The sequence below is a fragment of the Gracilinanus agilis genome, chromosome 2 (assembly GCF_016433145.1).
Source record: "Gracilinanus agilis isolate LMUSP501 chromosome 2, AgileGrace, whole genome shotgun sequence".
NCBI lineage: Eukaryota > Metazoa > Chordata > Mammalia > Didelphimorphia > Didelphidae > Gracilinanus > Gracilinanus agilis.
The window spans coordinates 539993310-540019350 of record NC_058131.1 but is presented as its reverse complement, the minus strand read 5'-3'; the positions used below and the strand labels follow the sequence as shown (position 1 = coordinate 540019350).

At 35.5% G+C, this 26041-nt stretch overlaps 1 protein-coding gene across 2 annotated transcripts in view; it reads left to right on the top strand.

The window, feature by feature from the left end:
- The window catches only part of UNC13C (unc-13 homolog C), a 717151-nt gene that overhangs the window by 572988 nt on the left and 118122 nt on the right, over window positions 1-26041 (top strand). For both annotated transcript variants that reach the window (XM_044665156.1, XM_044665155.1), the window contains 2 exons: window positions 4587-4664; window positions 15043-15120. In XM_044665156.1, the coding sequence (XP_044521091.1) occupies window positions 4587-4664; window positions 15043-15120 (156 nt within the window). The remainder of the gene's footprint in view (window positions 1-4586; window positions 4665-15042; window positions 15121-26041) is intronic.

Here is a 26041-nt window from a genome sequence, read left to right as displayed (position 1 = left end):
AGTGAATTGTTATCAATCAGTATCATTGTTATTATTGAGAAAATTCTGTGCTAAGTGTTTTTACCAGTTTTTACCAGTACCTCTTAGTGTTTTAACAGTATAATTTTCTATTCATGTAGCTGTCATTGAATAACTAGACTATGACCCAAAAGCCTTATCTTGTAATTATAACAACAGTATAATAGATGGAATAGCTGTTGATAGTGTCAGACCCATACTTAGTCTATTCCTTTAAACATTGTTATTGACCCAAAGCAGAAGAAAGATGTAATTTTTGTCTTAATCATCAAAAACTGATCTTTACCTCGTACTATGGCTGCAACTGCACTGAGGCATCTGGGATGTAATAACAAAATCACTGGATTTGGAGGCACAGAATCACAGAATTAGATAGGTAAAGGAGATTTCTTCCTGATACATTCTGTACCTGGAAAAAAAAAAAGTATTTTGTAGAGAAAATTGAACAAATTAATTATCCAGCCCTTGCTTGAAGACTTAACTTCAAAACTTGACATAGTATAGTAGATAGAGAACTAGCCTCAAAGCTGTAATGCAGGGCTTGCAGCAAACGCTTTTTGCTTTTGCAAATTCAACTGTACAGCCCTGGCAGTTAGAAGTTTTAGAATGTTTATAGAAAGACAGTTGGAGCCTGATACTATAAATAGTGCTGAAGCTCCAACTGAAGGGTTTTGCTTTTTGGCTTCTGCCTTGGCCTGTGCTTATTGTCTTTGGGGCATTTTGGACCTAGCTTGATTTCTCTGGACCTCTCCCTGATTTCTCCATTCACACCCCCATTATTTCCCCTGGATTTCCCTTTGGGTCCTGGGAGGAAGGGTGGTTTTGGTGGTTGGACATTGTGGGTTTAGCTTCTTTAGTCAAATAGGACATCCTAAATCAAGCCACCCCCTTATTTAGTGATCTGATAAATACTTTACTTCAGGGCAGTGAAACTTTCCTGACCAGGAGAACTGGACTCTCTCAGTCTGACTCTCTTCTCTGTGACCCTTCCCCCAATACCAGCTTTCTCCCTAGTAGCAGTTACAAAACCCTGAAACCCTCTCTCCCTCAACCTATCCCTGCCATTGATAAATCCCCTTTGTTACCTATATAAAGCCTCTAGTGAATCATTGTATTGAATATTAAGGCAAAGGGTGAAGTGGGAAGAAATTACTTTCCTTTTATTTCTTGAGGAAACCTAGGCATCCATCTTGGGCAGGAAGTACCCAGATGAGACTTCCTGCAGACATTCAGTTTGACTGGCAGGGAGGAGCCTCTGGACTCCTCCCTCAAGGGACTTTAGAAATTAACAAGAGAAATCCTACAGCCAGACCTAAACATTTCTGGCTTACCCAATTTCTCTTGTATCATAGAGATACCTTCCCTGCCTGAAAGAACCCAGCTTATTTCCTCTCAGTACCCTCTTCTCTAGCCTCCTGAGATTAGCCTGTTTGAGCAGCCTTTCCTATACCCTCATTCATTCCCTTATCTTCATATAGATATAGATATAGATATAGATATAGATATAGATATATAGATAAATAGATAGAAAGATAGATGATCCATTTGTCCCTTAATTACTCACCTAACCCCTTTGCTCCTTCCTATACCCAGATTGTCTATTCATTCCCTTTAACTCAGCCATCACCCTTTATCCCTGTTATTCCTCCCAATTATAAACATTTTGCCTTACTTCTTTATAACAAAGCCAAGAAAACTTGGGTTCCACTTCTCTGACAAATATGGGCAGGTGAGCAAAGCAAATTGCTTAACCTCCATATTTTAGACAATTCCTTAAAGCTAAACATTGCAAAAAATGTGTTAACCTGAACTGGCAGAAGGGGATCTCTCTAGGAATTCTCTGTACTAATAAAATTACATATCTATTTATCTACCTTAATAAACTCGGGCAAGTTGTTTATCTTCTCTCTGCTTCAGTGTCCTCTTTATAAGGGGAATATTTCTATTGCTTACTTTCTTCATATTGTTAATGAGGAAAAATACTTTGTAAACCTCATTATTAAAGTTCTTTTACTAATTCACTGGGGCAGCTAAGCAATAGTGGGATTGAAACTCATCTTCAAGAGTTCAAATCTGGCCTCAGACATTTACTAGATGTACGAAGCTGACCAAGTCACTTAACCTCAGTTTTTTGCCTCAGTTTTCAATCTGTAAAATGAATTGGAGAAATAAATGGCAAACCACTCCAGTTTCTTAGTCAAGATACCCCCCAAATGGGGCAAGAAAGAGTCAAACATGACTGAACAATAACAATGGATTAATGGACCACATAGAATATATATGCCTTTATATGTAAGGTTTTTAATATAGCTATAATTTATGAAAAGCAATTCAACAAAATTTTATTAAATGCCTAATAGGTAATAATAGTATGAATATAAAAATGAAGGCACATCCATCCAAAAGGAGTTTGTGTTCTACAAGGGCAGGAGCTCTTAACCTGAGAAAATAATAATAATAATAATAATGATAATAATAATAATAATAATTTAGTTAGCATTTATATATTGCTTTAAGGTTTACAAAGAACTTTTATATTTTTCTCATTTTTATCCAAGAACTTGATTTTTCAACATTTTGATTTTAGTATTTTGATTTCAATTTTGATTGGCAAAAGTAAGAAGGAATTAATTCTAGATATAGGGAACAGTTTATTAGAATGAATAGANAAAGAAAGAAAGAAAGAAAGAAAGAAAGAAAGAAAGAAAGAAAGGAAGGAAGGAAGGAAGGAAGGAAGGAAGGAAGGAAGGAAGGAAGGAAGGAAGAAAGGAGGGATTGAAAACAAGTTAGGGTCAAAGAAAGACTTGATAAGAAGCAGCACATGAGTTGGGCCTTGAGTGAAAGTGAAATTGTAAGAGTTGGAGATGAATTATGTGTGTGTGTAGCCAAGATCAGAATAGCCCACAAAATAAATAGCATGAAGGCAGAAGAAGGAACTAAGGACTGAGTTCAGGTTATCTGTAGGTCAACTTGGCTAGAATATAATGTATATGAAGGGAGTAATATAAAATAAACCCAAAAAGGTGAACTGTAGATAATCTAGTTTCATCTGTAATCAAGTTGTCATTTTCCCTATATTTCCACAAGCTTTGTGGAACACTGAAGATTTTTGTGTTGATCAAGTTTTAACATTCACTCAGTGCTAATGACTGAGTTGCAGTAGGCTCTTGCAATCACAATAGTTTGTCTTTTTTTTCCCGGTCGAGAGAGCTATAATGAAATTACATCTACAATCTCCATTCTCATTATGAAATAGTGATTTGGGAACTAACTCCTTAGGTAAATCCCATAATAATTTTCAGCATTATGCTTAAAATGAAGTTTGAACAGCAACATTTGTGAGATATTTTGATATGATCCGCCATCTGTTTTGCTGGATTTATTAGACTGCTTCTTGATACGATTTTGTTTTACAAAAGCAAACTCCTGCTTGAATTAACATGTTTTGCAAACTTCTTTGTTTCTCCACAATGCATATTTTGTATCTGTGTTTTTATATCCAATTCTATTTTCTCAATATGACTTTTAAAAATCTACAAACCATGGTAGAATAGTTAGTTAACTTTGTTAATAGTGAGTGCATTGTTTGAGAGTAAACAGCTCCTTCTCATCAGTTTACCATTTTAATTCTTTGGATTGTTACATTGGCAGATTTTGAGCAGAGAAAGAAAATGCTGGTGAAAATAAATATCTTGTATAATTCCTTCTTTCTCCCTCTCTAACTCTGTCTTTCTCTTTCAGCCATTTACTTATTTGTGAAAGATAAAGGAGGAATAACTTAGGAATTAGGATGGTGATAAAATAGAAAACATGATTTGAAATTTTAGAAAAAAATATAAGTAAAAGTTGAAAAAATGGTTACAAAAATAATTCAGTGCAAAATTCTTTTCAGAAATTTTTTAGAAACTCTAATAGTAGTACTCAATAAAAATTTTTTTTACAAAATTCCAATGAATGTATGCATTTAAGATTTAACATATAACTGGGAAGTAATTAACCCCAATTAGTATCTGATATATGGAATCATGGGGGAAAATTGAGAGGAGGTCTGCAAAGGTTAATCATTGGAAAGCAAAACCTATTAGGAAAGGTTAAAAAGAGCTGATGTTCTATATGAACAAAAGAAGGCAGAAGGATGATTTAATAATAACTTTCCAGTATTAAGAGCTCTTTGCATAAAGGATGATGGCCAGATGTTCACTATCTCCTCTGAGAACCAACAAAATTAAGTGTCCTTAAGATACGTGCAGCAAGAGGGATTTAGGTTAGCCATAATGACTTTCTCACAGAAGAGATTGTTTCACTTTGGAATAGCAGGTCAGTGAGGAAGACTGTAAAACCTCCTTCTGTAGGGTCCCTTGGGGGAAAAAAAAAGTGTGTTCTCCTTTCTCTGATTTTCTGTTACCAGTCCTTCCTTAGGCAATGGAATTGATAAAATAATTTCTCAAAGTTCTCTCCAAACAGAAGATTTAATGAAAAAATCATTGTGATAACAATTATTCAGACTATATGTGTATATGTGTGCATATTCAATTATGCAGATAAAATAATTCTTTGTTCTTTTTCAGACCATCAGTAAAGTTCTACTCCAGTATGCTGCAATTATCTCCAATGATTTCAGTTCATATTGTGATAAAGAAAATGTGGTGAGTAAAAATATAAATATGAATCAAAAATATTATATATAACTATCTTTCTCAAAAAATATTATATACGTATTGGTTAAGCAAAATTAAAATGTACACATAGAATTTTTCTACCTTTCTCCTTGTCTCCCTGCCCCCTCCAAAATATTTTCACTTGTTCCTTTGATTAGCTCTTAGGAGTATAAAAACCAAGAATGTGAGGGGGAATTGTGTTAGTAACAACAACAAAAGCTGACATTTGTGGAGCATATAAAGTTTGCCAAGTTCTTTATGTATATTTGTTCATATACTCTTTTCAGCAACCTTGTGAGATAAGTATCAGTGGCATTCTTATCCCCATTGTACAGAATGGAAATAAATATTCTGAGAGTTTAAGTGATTTGTTCAAGACTACACAGTGGGTAGAATCAAATCCGTAGCCTGGAATCAAAACCAGGTCACTCACGACTCCAGCTACAGTCTCCTTACCCGTACACCAAGCAGAATAATTTAAACTAGGTCACAGCTATTCATCTTGGTGGCCTAAGAAGAAGATGAAACTTGGGCTCACCAGTTACCTATGTGTAAATCCAGACTCAAGAATTTATTGTCTCTATGGCCCTAGATACATCGATTAATCTTTCTGTTTGTTTTATTAACAGTGAAAAGGGGCAGAAGGGGTGAATGGGAACAATTTGTTCCAACAGTTATGAAGTTGGGGAAAGTAGGTGCTGTGGAGTGCCTAGAGCTTGGTTAGAAACCCAAGAAGCTAAAGTCATCCACTCCATCCCTAGCTAATCAGCAGTCATCCTGACTTTTGTTTTGCCACTGGAATTCCATGACTCTGAGAGAGAGAATAAGGTTGACAGATTTGTCCAGTTCTACCTCATTCAAATCCAATTTATGTATAAATCGAAATACATCAGTGATGTCCTTTTGGTCCTTTTCAATTAAGAAAGATAACAAGCAATAACCAGTACCTACCCACAGGATTGCTAGCAGAAACAAATATATAATCACAAATTTTAGTAGATAATACCATTTGTTTCTCACATATAGTCCAAAAATCTTAATGCAATTTAAAGCTTTATATATAGTATTTTACAAACTATAAGATGTTCCATAAGTCTCAGCTAAGAGACAATGTAGTGAAGAAGCTAGCCTTTCAGTCATAAGGAATTGGATTCAAATCCTGACTCACACATACTGTATGTTTTTAGTCCAGTCACTTAATTTCTATATGGCTCCAGGATGCTTTCTCTTTTCTTTTTTTTTAAACCCTTACCTTTTCTCTTAGTATTAATTCTAAGACAGAAGAGCAGCAAGGGCTAGTCAATCAACTCACCCAGGGTCACACAACTGGATGTATCTGAGCCTAGATTTGAACCCAGGTCCTCCTGACTCCAAGTCTGGTGATCTATCCATTGTGCTACCTAGAAACTTCAGGCTACTTTCTAAAATGATAATTTGCAGAGAAAATCCCAATCTGCATTGGTTGATGCAGTTTCCTTATTAGGAGTTCCCAGTGAAATCACTGCTCTTGTATGGAAATAACAATAAAGTCAGCTGTTAGCATTAAAAACACATATATAAAGATATGAGTTAGGTTTTCATTTTCCTCCTTTTCTCTAATTTTTCTTCTGAATTGGGAAGTTTTTTCTCTTTCTCTGTAAAGATAATACTTTGTTTCTTCAAATATTTTTGTTAAATCTACTTGAAGACAACTCTTACCACTAGTTAGCTCTCTTCTCATCATCAATTGACTTCTTGTTTCTCACCCCATTCCCTAGTTTGGGAATTTTGATTAACTCGTTAATTTTTTTCTTCCTTCTATGTAGTAATCTAATTCTTCCCCTTTTTTTCCATTTAATTTGAGTAATCAAGTAAATTCTCCCTTTCAATTTGTTTTGTTTGTTTTTTGTTTCATTTTCTGACTTTTTTTTAACCCTTACCTTCTGTCTTAGAATCAATACTGCATATTGGTTCCAAGGCAGAAGAGTGGTAAGGACTAGACAATGGGGGTCAAGTGATGTGGCCAGGGTCACAAAGACAGGAAGTATCTGAAGCCATATTTGAACCTAGGACCTCCCATCTCTAGACCTGGCTCTCAATCCACTGAGCCACCCAGCTGCCCTCTGACTCTTTTTATAAAAAGAATTTCTGTTCCCTATCCTCTTCATTATTTCTTTCCCTTTCTATCTATTCTAGATTTTATTCATATATTCAACTTCTTTATATTTATTTATTTCTTCTTTAGTCTCTGTATTCCTTATGGAATCAAGGCTTATAAGATTCCTATTTTGAGCCCCCTCCTCAAGAATTTATGTTATTGCTTTGTATAAATTTCCCCTGCCCTTCTTTTCCTATTGTCACTACCTTTTAAAATACTAATTCCTGAAGGAGTCAGAAGGAATAGAAATATTTCCTGACAGTAGGAATTTTCCTGTCATTTCCTATTTGCCTCTGGTTGTACAGCTTACTACCCACTCCTTTCCTTCCCCTATATCATTTCCCCCTCTTTGTCTAAGCCTTCCTATCTTTGAGGTGTCACTTGTCACTCCCACTATCAGCATCACCAACCCTAAGACCTCTGATTTCTCTCCTCCTGAAAAAGGATGCTGTCCATTGTAGCACAAAACTGGTCTCTGCAAGCACTGAATCTCTACAGATTTGGTAGGGGGAGGGATTCCAAGAGGCATTTGGTAACATAAAATTACAACAACAAATATTTTTAAAATTATAAAAGTGCTTTAAAAATATACACAAGTATAGTTATTTCATATGACAGCCATCTCAAGATTTTCTATGGTATTGAGAAAATAGAAAGTCCATAAAAAATCGAAAGCCATATATAAACCCAAATATAAGTACTTGTAATATAAATTGCATGTGCAATCTAGAATTAAGAACTAGGAAGTTAAAGCAAAACCAAACCAAAACAAAATATTATATATTCTGCTTTCTACATTAAACCCAGTTCAAGAAACAACACTCTCTAAGTAAACTTGATTCATTCTTTAGTTTTTATGAATGAAATTGGAGGTAAATTTAAAGAATGAAATGGATTTTATCCTTCAAAAATTCTTGGTTGAACTAAGCCTTTTTAAAAATGATTGAGGGAATGTCTTCAAGATCCAAAACAATCTAATGAAATGGTGAAAAGTCCTATCATTTCCTATATGAGATTAACTGGCAGGATTTGAAATGAAGTTATCCTTATTTAACTACAAAGAATAGTTAGCATAGAGAAAGAGAAGTCTTGGTACTGGGACATGTTCCAAAGTAATCACTCAAAAAAGAACCAATAGAAATGGAAATTTTCTGTAAAGATAGAGGAAGGTTAGTTATCTTGTTCAACAAATTAGTTTTTAATTCCAAGAAAGGGGAAAAAGAGATGCTGGTCTTTAATTGAAAATCCAATGACATCTCATTGATACTCCACTATGATGGCTAATCTTAATGGCTCTTCTAAATTCTAAAAGAATCTCTTTCTTTTTAAAAGATGGCAAACCTTCGTGCTTGCTGAACACTTTCCAGCTGTAGTGAGCTGGCTCCTTTGCATGAACAGGAAGTCATCAATAACAAAGGTGCTGGCAAGAAGGAATACCAGGACTTATGATCTGCCCAGCTACTCTGTCCTGAGATCCTACTGACTTTACCATATATTCTGCTTCTATACTCTCCAGTCCCTTGCCCACTGCCAGTTGACCTATAGATGCACCATGAAAACATTTGGGCCACCAATACCTACCCTTAGAACTTCTGAGTCTTTCCATCTGCCTTAGAGATGATTTCCTCTTTATTAAATGTACTGTGTTCTGCAATGACAGCGGGATCTCTTTAGGTTCAAGGACTTACTGTTTCATTTTGCTATTTGTATTCCCAGCACTTGGTACTGCTCTTAATAGCAGCTAATTAAAAGACATTTGCTAAATGTTCTCTTTATCCATTCATTCATTCCCTTTAAATGCATATAGTATCAAAAAAAATTACTGAAATTAGTGGTTTAACATTCAAAGTCCTTTATAACCTTGCTCCCTACCATGTACTCAGTAATCCAGTGACCCTAGATGGCTTGAAATTCCACAAATAAAATATTTTCTCTCTTAGTTCTTTCTGTATTGTTGCAAGGCCTAGAATGCTATCCTTCCTCTGCTCCAATTGCTGACCTCCCTGGATCCTTTAAGAACCTCACAAAATCTTCTAAAGAAAGTTTTCTCCAACCTTTCTTAATTCTAGTCCTTTATCTCTTTTAATGATTTACTATTTTTCCTGTTTATAACATGCTTTATATATATTTATTTGTTTGCATGTTGTATCCTCCATTAGACTATAAGCTTCCTAAAGGCAGGGACTGTTTTTTCTTCTTTGTATCCCCAGAGCTTAGCACAGTGCCTGGCACATAGTTGGTCCTTAATAGATATTTATTGAATGATTGAATCCATGAAATTTTATGAAGAATTTTAGAAATCTCAATAACAAATACCAGACCTCAGTGATAAAAGCTCCTTTAGTATATTATAGTGCTATTTAAATAAAAGTAAACATATTTTGATATATTACTAGTTTTCAATATTTCAAGAATCTGTCATTTTATAATATGGACACATTAATAAAGATCTCAAATTATGCATACTTTAATATTAGTCTTGCAATTACAGAAAAAGTCATCAATGTGGAGCCAACCTAGTAATGATCCTGTCTGTATTTACATATTGGTTTATGGACAGTAGACCTGTATAATCCATCACTGGGCCCATGTTTGATGCCTTTCTAGCTTTATGGGGCCTAAGAAAATCTGTACTTACCTAATTCACTGGCACAAACTTTAGGAATCTAGAGTACCTACATACCACATTAGGGCATTAGAACACTTTAGTGCTAGAATGATTTTTTAAATAAGTATAGGAAATTTTTAGCACAGAAAGAAGACTTTTGGAATGTTGCAAGCAAGAAAGCTTGAAGAGCAGGAGTGATAGTTGGAAAAGCAAGAGAGGCTTGTGGGAAATAGAACGGGGAGTGGAGGGGACCTTCATCTCTTGACTCTTTGGGAGACAGAGGACTTTTACCTCACTTCAGGATTCAGATTTGGATACCTGTGGTTTTCCCTATCTTTCCCTTTGTGCCTGGAAGATCTGAAAGTGTTCCTGTCTCTCCAGAATAACACCAAAGAGGCTAATTAGACTCTACAGCAGCTGGAGGGGTCTTGAACCCAAGAGGCTGGCTGAGCTAGCCTGAAGACATCCTACCCAACTCTGTGCCAATGGAGAAAGACCTTTGCTTCTCTGTCTGTAGACTAGATTATATGATAGATTAGAGGAAAGAGAAAAGAGCATTTGGGGACCAAAGCACCCCATATCTATAGTGACTGAATGGGGATTCCTACCCCACTCTCTTTACCCATCCTTGAGCTAGTGTTAAAATAAGCCACCTTGTTTAGATATCCATAATCTGATTAGGGCTGAGGATGTGAGAGGAAATTTGGGGAGGCAGCTCTATCAAGCTTCAGTTAAACTAATCCCAAAGCTATCCACCATTGCTGCACTCCTCAACATTGAACTGGGTTCAGAGATGACTTTTAGGGGGTCAGGCCTTTTGCTAAGCCCTGGAAAAACTACAATACCACACCCCCAAAGAGTCCTTTATCTGGAAACAGGTTCTTGTCCATCCCTGATCACACTACCATCACAGGGATAATCCCCTTGAAGCCCTCAGGGTAAAGATGGAGAATTACCCAGATAGACTTAACACACACACACATCTATCTAACAAACACATCCTTGGGGTTCTCTCCATCTATCATTATAACAGTTAACCATCATTTTAACATGAGTTAAAGTAGAAATGTATGTTTGAAGAATAACTGTAGTAGCTAACATTAAAAAAGAAGTTTAAGGTTGACAAAGCATTTTCTTTACAACAACCCTGTGAAAAGATTATTCCTTTTTATAACATTTATTCAATAAACTCCCTTTAAGTACTTTTGATATATGCAGAATACTATGTTATATATGTTTAAGACAAGTATTGTCCCCATTTTGCATATTTATTTTAAAGCTGTATGACCCAAGCAGAAAAAAATTACAAATTTATTTGAAATTCAAAATAAACTCTGAGAATACACTTATTCTAATTTTATCAGACAGTTGAAAAATTCCAAACTGAAATAGAAAATGAGACTATGTATAATAGTACTAATTTTGGAAAGCTATAAAGGGAACTGAATTTTATTTATATAGACTCACCCCACATACATAGTTGTAAAGGCCTAGAGTCACTGTCTTGGCATATTCATGAGGAAGTTGAGTGATTTGACCTCTAGGGTTCTTCTTAGTCAAAATTATTTCAGGACTTCCTTTCCTTTTATATTCCTTTCCTTCTGCCCATCTTCTCACTCCCCCTCCATTTCTATTCAGGTCTAGTCACAATAATGTACCTGACATCTATATATAGGCAAATTAAGCCTGAAATAGTACACATGCCAGAATTTCCAACACAAACCCTTCCCAGAGCCAGCACAAAGGTTTTCTGATCATGCTGGATGAGTTAGCAAATTGGCTTAAGCACACAGAAGGAATTTCCTCACTTGGGCTTACTTCTCTGATTATCAGTATCATTGATTATTCTCATTTGGCTGAAGAGTACTTATAATAATGTTAAAATCAAATTGTTCTGGAATCCTCCAAAACTAAATCCTTCCTCTGTGCTTACCAGAACTCAAGAGATTTTTCCAGTATGAAGCATAGTATCCTGGCATAGAGTAAGCACTTAATAAATACTTGTTGATTGGGTGACAGATGTCAGTTGGGTCTGAATTGATCAAGAATGGGGTAGTGAGGGAGAAAGGTGGCTTAGTGGATAAAGAGCCAGGCCTAGAGTCAGGAGGACCAGGGTTCTAGATCTGGCCTCAGTCACTTCTTGACCCTAGACAAGTCACTTAACCCCAATTGCCTGACTGCTCTTTGGCTGTGGAACCTATATATATAGTATTGGTTCTAAGACAGATCGTAAGAGTTAAAAAAGAAAAAAAAAAGAATTAGAATCACCCCGACTTCTTTAATAGTAATAACCAATAACAAATTGCTAATAGCAATTAGCAATAATAAAGCAATAAATTTCATCTAGACGCATTATTTCGAGATTTAACACACTTGTTGGTCCACTTTACAGAGGAATCAACATTTCTCTAAAGATAATTTCCCAATCCCAAAATTGGGCAGTGGAATGCCAGTCCACTCAAATAGAATAAGCATCCCTAGTGATTGATCTTTAATAATGTCCTTCAGTCAGGTCAACAAGGATTTATTACACACTTATTATGTGTCAAATAGAGTACTCATGTGCAAGGATACAAAGAAATGGAAGAACAGTCCCCGCCCTTAGGGCAGCTCACATTCTAAAGGGACAGAAAACATTCAAACAACTATGTAAGTATTAGATATAGTTAGGGTACACTCAAGTTTATCTCACACTGGAGTAAATAACAATAAGAGGGAGTGGGGAAAGTTTCTTGTAAAAGGAAAGATTTGAACAAAAACTTGAAAGAATCCAGGAAAGCCAGGAAGTAGCAAAAAAGACCAAAGGGGCTTTTGTTACAGCAAGGTAAAGATAGTCTGAATTTGCAGCATACCCCCACTTTCCTTTCCCTCCTCAATCACCATGTTTATTCCTAAGTTCTAGAAGCATGCATTCCAAAACCTAAAGTTTATAATTTAGATATGAGCCCCATCATAATGTCATTAGAAAGGAGGATAAAAAATAAGGCAAAATGAGATTACAACTAGACTACAAATATAGATCACTTATTTTTTAATAATCTAGATATTTTCCCCTAGCTTAATTCATTAGTTTACATGAGCCCTCAAAATTAGGTTAATATGCCTTTTCTGTTTTTCCACATTTGATATAAAGGAGATTAGAGTAAAAGCTGTCTCATGCTTGAGGCTAAGGTAGATTTGAGTTAGTTCCTCTCAGTACTGAGTCATTAATTTAATTAAATAAAAATGAAATATAAATGCTTCAAAGTCAAAGAGCACATTTTACTTTTTTTAATGCTTTTTTTTAATTTTAAAAACTGGGTTTCTCCATCTCACTTAACCTAGAATTCAAAGGACTACTCATAGGTCAGGTCCATCTCTGATCAGAATTGGAATTTTGACCTGCTCTATTTATAACCTCAACCTATATATTACCAAAAATATGTTACCAAATATTCACCATATTCATGCCAAACTAATGAAGATAGTCAGGTTTGATCATTGTAGCTCAGAATTCTTAAACTCAAGAGAACCACCAGCCTCAGACTTTCTGGTAGCTAGGATTATAAGTATTATACCTCCATTAATAATAATTTTAAAAGAAAGTCCATCAAAGTTGCATTGATCTCCCTTTAGATAAACATGACCATCTTTCACATATAATTCTAAAATATTCACTCACCTGCTTGCTTTGTGTGAGCAACAATTTATGACAAATAAGCAGAAAAAAATGACTGGGCTGATTTTAAGATATTTAGTATCACAGCAAGAAGACTTTCCTTTGATAAATTGTGGCTACGTGACCCTGAAAAAGTCAACATTCTAGTCTTTTTTCTGAGCAAGGATGAAGCTAAATTCCAGGGTCTCATATTCCTTTTGAGTATCAGTTGGCCTAGATCAACACTGAAGAAAGATGTATCTATGAATATATGTGTGTATGCACACACACACACACACACACACACACACACACACACACATATCTCTATAGAAAGAGATATAAATAGTACTTTGCCCCAGGAATCATACTCTGCTATGAGAAATAGGTGGAATATTATTCTAGGTAAGAAGAGCAGTGTGAGCAATGGTAAAGAAATGGGACTGCATAAAGTGTGTTGGAGGGATAGTAAGTAGACCAGTCTAACAAAAATGGGGAAAGAGTATAAAGGAACAGTGGGAGAAAAGGTTGGCTATAGGTAGGGAACAGTTTTTGTAAAGTCTTGAATATATACTCTGTCCTGCAGCCAGTGAAGAAAAAAGAAAAGTTTTATAAATTCAGATATATTAAATTATTATTATATTAAATATTATGATTAAAATTGATAAAGACTGATATAATAAGAGAAATTAGTAGTTTAATTAAAGCCATGGCCATGTTGGTAAAATATATATATGACCACGCTTGCCTAGCTTTTACCAACAGAGCCCATCCTCTCTCCTGCTCCCCAGCCAGCTCCTCAGAAAGACCAAGAAAGAGGCTTTCTCTAGGCCCTCCTCCGAATTTAAATTGTCCTATGCCCCCCCACACCCAAGGAACCAGAAACCCGAAACCGGAAACCCATTTGAATCACAGGAAATGTAGTCTGATAGTCCCCACGTGTCCATAGGGAGTCTGCTAGACACTTCCCTGAATTTAAAACAAACAAAATATATTAAAACTAATATTTTCAATTTTCCTGGCTCCTCCAAAGGTTTGGAATTCTTTCTCTCCTCATTTCTACCTTCTTGTTTCTTGGCTCCCTTCAAGTCTTAGCTAAAGACTAACCTAAAAAAAAAGCCTCTTCTAGTCCTCCTTCATTTTAGCACCCTCCCTCTAATATTATCTTCAATTTATTCCTCACATATTATGTTTATATATAGTTTCTCACATGTTATCCCCCATTAGACAGTGGGCTCTTTAGGGACAAGACCTTTCTGTCTCTTTGGTTTTTGTTGTTTAGCCTTCTTTGTATCTCCCTAGTACTAAGGAGTGCCTATAAACACTAGGCATTTTATAAGTAATTGTTGACTTGACTTATATTTCCCTATTGTATGCCCCCCTGCCCTGTAGTCAAAACAATATTACTGGTTAACAAATATCTAGTAAGGAATATCCTAATGTTATGAACACAAGAAGTCATAGTAGCAAGTCTCTTGGACTAAAGATATAGTTTTTCATTCTCTTCCCTTTGAGGGCACCTTGGTGGCACAATGGATAGAGCACTGAACATAGAATTCCCCTTCCTGAGTTCAAATCCAGCCTCAGACACATACTGTTCTGTGACCCTGGGCAAATCATTTAATGTTACCAGCCTCTGTTTTTTCACTTGTAAAAATGAACTGCATAAGGAAATGGCAAACCACTCCAGTATCTTTGCCATGAAAATGGCAAATGGCCTCAGGAAGTATCAGACACAACTGAAAAGACTGAACAACAACAACAACATATCTCTGCATTATAGTGTTTCTCTTATGATCTTTATCTTATCTACTTTGCAAAAGACATTGTCAAGAGAGAAGATTGGTTAAAAAGCAGTTGGTTCATTTTGCTGAATTTGCTGAACAGGGAATAGTAACTTGCCTGTCATTACTAAACTCACTAATTGAATGTAATTTCTAAATGGCTTCTTACCCCCTTCCCCCCCCCCCATTCTTCTTCGTAGCCCTGTATTTTGATGAACAACATCCAACAACTGCGGGTCCAGCTGGAAAAAATGTTTGAATCCATGGGAGGAAAAGAGGTCGGTAATCCACCCCACCCCCAGCCCTGCTGTATTCTATTTAGAGATCATTAGCAACATAGCTCCTTAAAGGAAAGTTTCATGATCACATGTTCAGTTAGTTTATCCAAGAAAAGAAAATATATATTACGCATATATATATATATATATATAAAATATATATATGAAATTGAAATACAAGTAATTATGAATTCGGTATTAACTATAAAAGTCATATGATAGAAAATCAGTTTAAATCACTGATAGTTCCAGGTGCAGGAATGGATGGGCATCTTGTGGAGAGATTTGCAGCTTGCTGGTGTATGCATATACATACATATATGTATATATCTATATATACTCATATGCTAATGATCTGTAAAGTTTCCTCCTATTTTAGATGTTTAATGTTGTACTCCTTAGATCCAGCTTGATATTATTTTGTTATTGAATTCTATTTTGTGTATGTGTGCATTTTTTTAATTTATCAATGTGATTTGTTTAAATCTGAACTTCTCTGTCCAAAACCTGCTTTGTCTTTTGTCTGTAATCTGTCATGTCTTTGTCTAATACTTTTGACTTGCAATGCCCTGAGCAGAAGAAAGAAGGAGAAAGATTCTCTTATGAGGTTTGTGATAGTAAGCATCTTGACCATTTTTTTTCTAAAATGAAAAAACCATTGCACTTCCTACTTCTTGTTATTTGCTCATATAGCTCAGGCAGATCATTTAAAACTAGTTGCATATTTTCCCCTTCCTGCCACCCAGCATCACCCTACCCAGCTTAAAAGTGGGAAAGCTAATGTTCATCTGGGGGTTGGAAGAGTTTGTGCTCAGAGGAAGCGCTATGGGGGAAGTGGCTCTGTTCTCTCTACATTTTAACTAAGTGGGGCAGAACTCAGCTATGTGGCCATGACTTGAAAATCAAATCAAATCATTTCTTGCAATCCCTGAATACATAAAATATTTGAAAACTGAATTTAAACTCTAATATAGGCATCTAATCTTTTATAAATTAAAGAGGCTTGTAAATCTCTTCTTCTAAGATCTTGTTTCTTCTTATGGCATATTGTTTCTAATCACAAGTGGCACTTATGTTTATTCCCATCTCAATATCTCTCCCCTCCACCCTGCTTCCATGAAATATCTGGCCAAGTGCTGGGCATTGGGTTAATTTAAACACTGCATTTGATAATTAGAATCAAGTAGACGAGAAGCATTGATTTCTGCATGTTGTGGGGCAAAACTTTACAAATGGACTTTTTATGAACTACATTTTCTTTGCAGTGTCTGTTCAATTTGGATAAAATGAGGCTCTATTCCCCAAAGTGTTAAAATGCGGCAAGCTTTGAGAACATAAATCTCATTCTCAAATTCTTCTGCTGAATTAGGTATTCACAAACACTTGAAGTTCATAACCATAAGATTTCCCTTTTCATTGCAGTGATCTGTTTTACACACAGGGTTTAAATATCTTCATTATTTTGGAATGTCTTGGAGAAATTACTCATTTCTTCTGGGAAATTTTATCCTCTCCATGAATTTTTAGGGCCACAGATCTTTTAAGGTTTAAGCTTTATTTTAAATGCCATCTTTCCTTCTTAAAGCTGCAATTTATTTGTTAACCTATTTATATAACCAACATGAATAACATTCTGCAGAACTCTTTATTACTCATGAGAATGTGGGACAGGGAGAAATCATTCATTTATTAAAACTATACTTACCAAAAAGCTGCGGGGTGTGGAACAACAAGAGCTAGAACAGTAATCAGGATACCTGAGTTCTGTTTCTATATCTAGAACTTATTAATCAAACCAAAAGCATTTATTAATTATCTACAATGCACCAAATATTTTACTAGTCACAGGGGATACTATACAAAAATGAAATAGTCCTTTTCTGCCCTCAAGGAGTTTACATTCCCTCTAAGAAGTGTTAACACTCTTGGCTCATGATCCCATTAGATAAGTCATTTAACCTCTGATTTTCAATTGCCTCATCTGGAAAATATAAGCATTGAACTAGTTGACCTCTAAGATCTTTTCCAGCTCTATTATTTTATGGTTCTAATAATTCTTTGCATTTAAATTCAGAGTTTACAAAACTCTTTGCATATGTTATTTCATTTCACCCTAGCATCCAGATCGTGAGGTAGGTAATAAATATTAATATGACATTTAAGATTTACAAAGCACCTTCCTTGTGATAAATCCTATAAGGTAGTTAATGCCAGTTTTATCTTCCTCATTTTACAGATCAAGGAACATAGAGGTTAAGTGGTTTGGCTTGGGTCATACAATCAATAGACGCCAAAACCAAAAATTTCAGCTCTGGTCTTCTGATTCCAAGGCCAATATTCTTTCCAATATATCAGCTATTTATTATAAGTATAGAAAGCTGAAGCCCTTAAGTTATGCATAGGACACTACTCACCAACAAAAAAAATTACACTCTCACTTAAACAGAATTGTTTAATCACATCTGTTCCAACTTCATCACTTAATAAGTTTAGGTTTCAATATTTTTGAAGTCAAAAATATCAATTTCTTGCCACCAAAAAGATGTAAGCAAAGTTTGTATTTTATCCTCTGCTTCTTTATCATCTTTATATCTCCTGCTGATATCCAGTTTAAGAACCCCTCTACCTTAAAATATCCTCTGAAAGAAATTTAATATATCAGTTGGTATATGCTCAAGTTCTTTATTGATTAGAGGCATAATGCTAATTTTCAATTTCTCTCACTTTACTCTCATACATTTACATGGGTCTTCTATTTCTCCTTTGCCTTTTCTCTTCCTATGTCTCTTCCTACTCCTGTTGTTTCTTTTCTTTCCTTTTTTTCTTTCTCTAAGGAATGACAGAGAAAAGCAAGACAGCCAGAATGAATTTATTCAAGTCTGAGTGCCTTTCACTCACAGGTTTCCTTCATAGACTTTAATTGGAACAAAGTAAAATAAAACTTTGAACTCTGCAAACATTTTTAGTTGTCAGTTTTAAACCTGTCCATTCTCCACCACTCAAAAATGTTTTTTTTTTTAAACTTGATAACTCTCTTGCTGCCTCCTACCCAATAGATAAGAATATAAAATACTGGAAAACAACAAATTATCTCTGTAGAAAATCATTTATGCTTTGCTTATTTTCACATTTCTTATTCTTTTAGATTGTAAGGACCCATAAGCAAGGTCATCCTTAAGAAGTACAAAGACAGGCTATGTCGTACTGTGTGTCCTCATCTTTCTCCCACCTTCATTTCCCAAACTCTCCTATATCTATATAGATGCAATATGGTAGAAATGAGCATCAAAGGATATCTTAATGGTGGAGAAAAAGAGGAACATGACACAAAAGAACATATAACCTTCTGTGGTGGCAGAAGAATATAAGGTTGTGTAAAGGTATATTTTTGTCAGTTATCTAGATTATGTGTACCTCAGGACAGCATCCACTACATCAATGGTTCCCAAACATTTTTGGCCTACTGCCCCCTTTCCAGAAAAAATATTATTTAGCGCCCCTTATCAGATACTATCACTGCCACCTTTCAGTTATTCACCACCCCCAAATGCACCTGTGGCCATCACAGTCTCCCTAGATCGCTGCAGCACCCACCAGGGGGCAGTGGAGCCCATTCTGGGAATCACTGCACTAGATTATGTGTACCTAGCACCATCTGATGATACTATTGCTTCTTCCTCTATTTATTTTACTCCTTCTCTCTGTCTTCCTATATCTTAAGCCCATTGGTCTTACAGATCTTCCCCACAATTTAAACCAATTTGTAATAGCCTCGGAATGGTTCAGGGTATAGCTCAGTAGTAGCCATAATCTATCTTCATTATTTTTATAACAAAGTTATTTATTTATTTATATATTTTTCTTTTTAAAAAATTCTGAAAGAACTTCTTTAGCACCAAGGTGCCTAGATTGTTTTCATGGAATTATCTTTTTTTAAATATATTTTGTTTAAATTCTCACAGTAGTTTCCTTCATTTTTTTTTTTTTGGAAAATTGGGGGAGAGATGTGAAGATGTGAGAAGAGGAAAAGAGGTGTTAATCAACTATTTCCCATGTTCCTTGACCCCAAGAATTATCCTTGACTAATAGCAATTAATATGAATAATCCATCATTATAATCTATATATAGGCTCTGTGGTTACATTAAGGTATAAAGAACCAATTCAGACCTCAAGGAACTGACAATTTAGGAACATGGGAATTGTTCATAAAAAGATAATATAATGCAGTAGATGATATGTGCCAAATTACAATACTTTAGGAGTTTAAAGGAGAGAGGAATTCACTGAGTGTTAAATAAACTAGCAATGGTTTTCTAAAGGGGATAGGCCTTGAGCCTGACATCAAAGTTCAGATATAGACAACCAGAAATGAAAGAGTAGAAATAACATGCAAAGGGAAATATGTTTTGTGAAGCTGAAATGTACATGATGGTATGAGGATGCTTGCTGGGGGGAAGGGTAGTTGGGAGGGACCAATTTGGCTGGAGTAGAGGGTTCATGTAGAGAATGTTGGTATCAGGTTGGAATAATGTGTTCTGTTGGGCCAGATTATAGAGGTTCTTAAGTGCTAGGCTAAGATGTTTAGATTTTATTTTATGGGCAGTGAAGACCTCCTGCAAGTTTTAGAGCTAGGAGAGGTCCACAGGTAAGTAGTGTTTTCAGGACAGTAATCTGGCAGTAATATTAGATTAGATTAAATTAAATTAGATTAGAGGGATTAGAGGGCAGGAGGATAAAAGGCAAGGGACCTGGTTAAAAGACTATAGAAATTAAACCATACAATTTACCCTAAGTAAAGCAAAGATTCCAACTCTGTCTTAGAAGCACAATAAAAAGGCTTTATTTCTTGGATTTTTTTCATCTTTCAGCTAAAATAGGAAGAGGACCATATGGGAATATTTCCTTTTTTTTCAAGTTAGCAGTTGAATACTTTATGCAAATTATTTATTTGCTGAAGGGAAAATTGGCTCAGAGTCTAAAATGAGATGAAATCATCATATAACACTTCTCAATTCATCTACAGTTTCATGCAATCTCCCCCTTGGCCCAGAAGAAAAGCCCATGCAGGAGATTGCCAATGAAGTGTTTTAATTTTTTTTAAAAAGATCCCCAAAAAAAGCATTTCTCACTAATGAAAAGCTTATTTTTCACATTCATACATGCCTCAAAAATGATAACTTCCCAATAACTACTGGAGTGGACAGGATACTAGACTTAGGTAAGATTTGCATTTAAATCCTGCCTTAGTCAAACTTACTGAGTCTTTTTTCCTTATCTATAAAATGAGGCTAATACAGAAGCACTACCAACATGGGATTATTATGAGGCTCAGGTGAGATGATGCTTTGTGAACTTTTTAAACAATGCTTTATAAATGTCAGCAATGTTAATGACAATCAATAATGGTAGTGATGATGACCATAACTTTTCTGATTCTCCCCTTATGACTCTAAAAAGCACAAATCATTGGACCATCCAAAAGCAGAGAGGGAAAGAGTCATTTCTGATGCCCTCCACAACAAAGCATTCCTATGCAGTAAGTGGACTATACTTAATGGGAATCTGACAGAATCTGTATTCAGTGGTCATAGTATCCATCTATGCCCTGTCTGCAGCCCCAAAAAGAACTCTACAGTAGTGTTCACACTTATCCAATCCCACCCAACAAGCATTTAGTTGAGTATCTATCATATACCAGGGGGAATGTAATAATAACATGGTAGGTGTTGAGATTATCTTGGAGTTGGGTTTAAATCATACACTTCTGACACTCACGGTGTGATCCTGGATAAGTCACTTAACTTTCCTTATATTAGCCAAATCTGGCCTTTTTCCCCCACCAAATGTTTAAGGCACTGTGCTAGGTGCTACAGAGAGACACAAAGATAAAAGAAAAAATGAAAAGTAGCCCCTGCCTTCAAGGAGTTTATACTCTCTTGGGAGAAAGGTAACATTTACATGGATGATACAATGAAATTTGCAGAAGAAAAGGGCACCAAAGTATAGAGAGGATCAAGAAAGGTTCGCAGTAGCATAGAGCTGGTGCTGTGAGGTTTGAAATCAATTAAGGCTTCTAAGAGGCAGAAATGAGAAGTGAATGCATTCCAGGCTCAGGCAGAGATTGAGAGACCAAAGATGAAATGCCAGGGGAAACCAAGCATCAAGTAGAACAGTGAGTTAGAACATGGAGTGCCTAAAGGGGAAGAATATATGCCTGGAAAAATAGGCTGAAGCCAGATTAACGCCCTTCACATTTTAATGTTAGCCTGTCTGGAACACAGTCAAAATCTATCACACATATTATTAGAAAAACTTCAATCAGCCAATCAACAAGCATTTGTAAGTGCCTATTATCTGCCAAGCATTCTGGGCTAGGTGTTGAGAATACATATATGGAAGGGAGGCAGACTTTAGGACCACTTCATTACTGTGTTCTTTTGATTTAAAAAAGGCTATATATTTTTCAGAATGAACAGTGAAAATTCAGCTCTGTTTCTTGCTAGCTTACAGTGTAAGATAGGGTGTTTTTTTTCTTTATATCAGTATTGTTACTCTATTAATAAAGGCAATTCCTTTTATTTGAGCCCACCAATCATCCAATTTAACTCCCCAGAACTTCCTTCAATAACAATTTAGTATTGTGTGCATAAATAATTGTTTTGCTCCTCAAATTTTTCATAGCTTTCCTTAAATTTGAGGAAGATTGAATGGGAATTCTTAAGTTTTCCCATGACCAAGGATGAAAAGCAATAGTTTAAATGAGCTATTTATCTCATCATTTGTATAACACAATTTAATAACAGACTTCAACAAATTTGGCCACCATCTACTGATACTTATTTTATGTTATGACTATAAGCCAAAGCTATAGAGTATATCTAAGCAGCATAATTGCATATGTAACAGTTCCTCTGGGTCACCCCCACAACTCAATACATATGGGTTTTCCATTTGTATGCCTGGAGGGAAAAGGTTACTAATCCCAGGTTCAAGAGTACCAGGTGGTCTCTAACTCTCAAAACCCTGACTTTGTGTTTACCTTAATAGTTAGCAAATAGACACCACTGGGCCAAAACAAAATCATCTACAAAACTGACATTATAAAATATTCCCACTCTCCTCCACCTTCTCAATTAACTTGAGACCTGCTCCACTTCAATACACATAATGCCTGGGAGAAGAATGGATACAAATTGGGAGTCAGGCACACATGTAGGATATAATAGAATGAGTCAAAAATAAAATAAATTTGTGTAAGGATAAAATAGAACAATTATCTTATACAAAAGAGGCATGAATGAAAGAAATGTTACAATGAAGGGAAGAAGGGATAGAGAGTTGGTAATACTAACTTATTTTCATCAAATCTGGATAAAAGAGAGAATAATACATAAAGAAGGGTAAAAAATTTCTTAAAATATAAGAGTGAGGTACAAAGATAAGAGAGGGAGAAATTTAGAAGGATGTATAGATTAAAATAAAAGAGGGCAAGGGGTTAAGACAAGGGAGGGAATATTAGAGAATGTTCATATTAAGAAATAGAATGGTTAGGCCAGGGGATAGAGAGGCACACATAAAAGATTGAATAGGTTAAGAACAAAAAAGTAAGGGGAGGAGACAAGAGAGGGAATTAATTGTTAAATAGTAGGTTGATTTAGAAGTAAGTGGGAAGGGGAGGAAAATAAAGGGTTTTTGAAAGAGTGAGGATTAGGGAGGTAGTGATTTGAAGAGAATTAAACTTCTGAGGAGGAATAGGAACAAACAAATATTAAAAAAAAAAAAAAAAAAGAAAGAAAAACACATAACCCAAAGAACTCATACATCTAGTGACTAGTCTTTCAATTCCCAATTGATCTTTTTCTTCTCTTGGTGCTCTCAGTGGTACTTTGTCTTTGCTGGGTGAGAAACTCATCTAGGCCAGACTATTGTTCTTTGTTGTTTGACTCTTAATTTCCTTAGATAGTTCTCTTGAATCCACAGAGAATTCTCTTTTCTGCTATCACAGCTCATATCCCTTGCTTTCTATGCATTCTGATGAAGTTATTTCCCTGGGTCATTGTCTCCTACTCATGGAATAGCTCTCCTAAAAGATATTTGGTCAATGGAAAAGAGGAGAAAATCCAGAGTCTGTTAGAGAGAACTTCCTTATCTTTCATAAAAGGATAACAAGGTTTAGACATGTATACTTTATTTTAATATATTAAATCCTCCTAGCCTCTTTCTATGATTATATTAACTAAGCTAGGAGTTGGGGGAGGGGGGCTGAGAATCAACTCCTCCCCAACCCCAAAGGCATATGCGACTTTGGGCAGAACCAAGCTATAGTATAGGTAAAACTTATCAGATGAATTGAGTTTTCAACACTATTTTCATTCCTTCTGCAAGATGAGTTAGAACTGTGTTGTAGTAGGTGGAATTGAAGGTACAAATCTATGAAGATGTTGACTACTGCAAAAGATTAAACAAAAAAACAAAAACCAAGGTATTAGAAAACTACCTTCCCCTAGTAACTAGAATCCTTGAAGTAGCAACATGATGAAATAAAATATAACACTGGGAGCAATTAGGTGGCTCAGTGGATCAAGAGTCAAGCCTAGATATGAGAGGTCCTGGGTTCAAATATGACCTCAGACACTCCCCAGCAAATTACTGAATCCCCATTGCCTGGCCCTTACCACTCTTGTGGCTTACAACCAATACACAATAGTGTATATTGAGAAGGTAAGAATTTTTTTCAAAAGCCTATTGCTTAGATTAGAACCATAACTAACCCTGAGTAAAAGAGTTGCTGTCTCCTTGACAGTCCCCACCCTGGGCCTGACATATCCTGTCAACCCTAGAAATGTTGAGGGCCAGGATTCTTTGGGGAAAGCTACCCCTCCAATATCTTTTTCCAGAAATCCTCATGGACAGAATTGGGGTACTATAGTCTACGGGGTCATGAAGAGTGGGATGTTACTGAACAATTGAAAAGCAGTAACAACCCAGCACAATACTATTCTTGCACTTGCAATTACTATTTATAGTTACTACTACTGGACTCTACCACTACTCCTTCACAACCATCTCTACTCCTTCTTGGGCTAGTCTTGAATATGAGTTAGACATAGACATAGAAGGAGTTATAAACCATTGACATTACAATTTATTTAATAACACTTCTAAACTTAATTAATTAAAGGTTTGACCAATGCAAATCTTCTTGGTATACACACATTAGAAGTCAACGACTGACTAAGAGGAATTTCAGTTATTTGTACTTCAGGCCCTACAAGGCTTCATTTGTCCCTTTACAGTACAACAGCATTTGCAGAGAGCTTCAGCATAATTTATATGTCTCCTATACATCACTGAGCAAATCATATATGACATAGCCCCTTATGAACAAATATGCATTGTAATCTCAACTCTCATAGCATAATTATTTAGCCTTCATAAGTTAATAGGGGCAAACAAAAAAAAAGTAATTTTGTTTCTCTTAATGCCCCAAATGTATTGCTACTACTCAGAGAACAATTTTTTTTTTGATTTGGCCTTCATGGTCTATAAAGTATTTTGTACTATAAAATGATTCCAAATTAAAATTTATTTTCAGAAAGTTGTGAACTGTTATTTACAAAGTTTCTTAGAAAGTATTTTAGAAGCTGATTTATGAGAATTATGTGTTATATATGCAGAAATAATGAAGACATCCAATTTCTATTTCTTCATTCAAATATATGTTTATCATCTTTCACAATATTGCATTTGAATAATCACCCTCTAAACTGTAGGACATTGAGTTATCTTAAACTCTGAGAAAACACCCACTGGGTATATAAAGAAACTAACACCAAAAACATTTTTTTAATAAAAAAGAAAAAAAACATAAAGTTTTCATATGAATTCACAGGGTTCTCAGCCTGGTGACTGTAGGAGGATTCAGCTAATTTGGCCCAGTACTCTCTCTACTGGGCCACCTAGCTGCCCCTAAGTTGGCATAAGTAATGTTAGAGGTGAGATCTGAACCCAATTCCTCTGATGCTCGAGTTGATGTTGTTTTCACTTCACCATTTCCAATATTTTGCACATACCCCACTGTCTAAAAGTCCTTATTTGTGCTATTGCCTCCTTTTTCTTTCCCCATTGAGGATATCCTTGATGATCCTTTCATTCATCTTCAACATGTACACAATTTGTCATTTCCTCCTATGTTTATTTTTTAACTAGAAGGGAGAATGCTGGGGTCATTCTAACCACGATTGCAAGCAGTTCCTTCAATGTATACACAATACTAATGACATAGAGAAAGCCATAATAAGTAAGAGAATTGTTGGGAGCTACTGTTTGACTTCCTGTTTTTCTTTTAAAAGATCCTCTTTCTAGGTCTTAAGACTACACATATGTATTATGATAACACTAACATAGAGTAACACAGGCTCATAGAACTAGAATGCACTTAAATAAATCAATCACTTAGGTAATTTATTTGTTAATTACCTAATATGTGCCAGGCACTGGACTAATCCCTGGGGTTACAAAAGGAGGCAAAAAATAGACCATGCTCTCAAGAAGTTAATAATCTAATAGAAGAGATGTAAGCAAACAAATTTTATACATATATATATATATATACTATATGTACATATAAAAATTATATACAAAATCTATATAGGATAAATAGGAAACATATAACAGATGGAAGGCACTAGAATTACGAGAGATTGGGAAAGACTTCCTATCAAAGATGAGATGTTGGTTGAGATTTAAAGTAACCCAAGAAAATCAGCAGCCAGTTGAGAAGAGAAAGCATTCAAGAGATTAGGGATAGTCAGAGACACATGAAGCTGAGAGATGCAGGGTCTTGTTTATGTAACTGGCAAAGGCCAGTGTCACTGGACCAAAGAGTATATGACAGAGAGTAAGTGTAAGAAGATTGG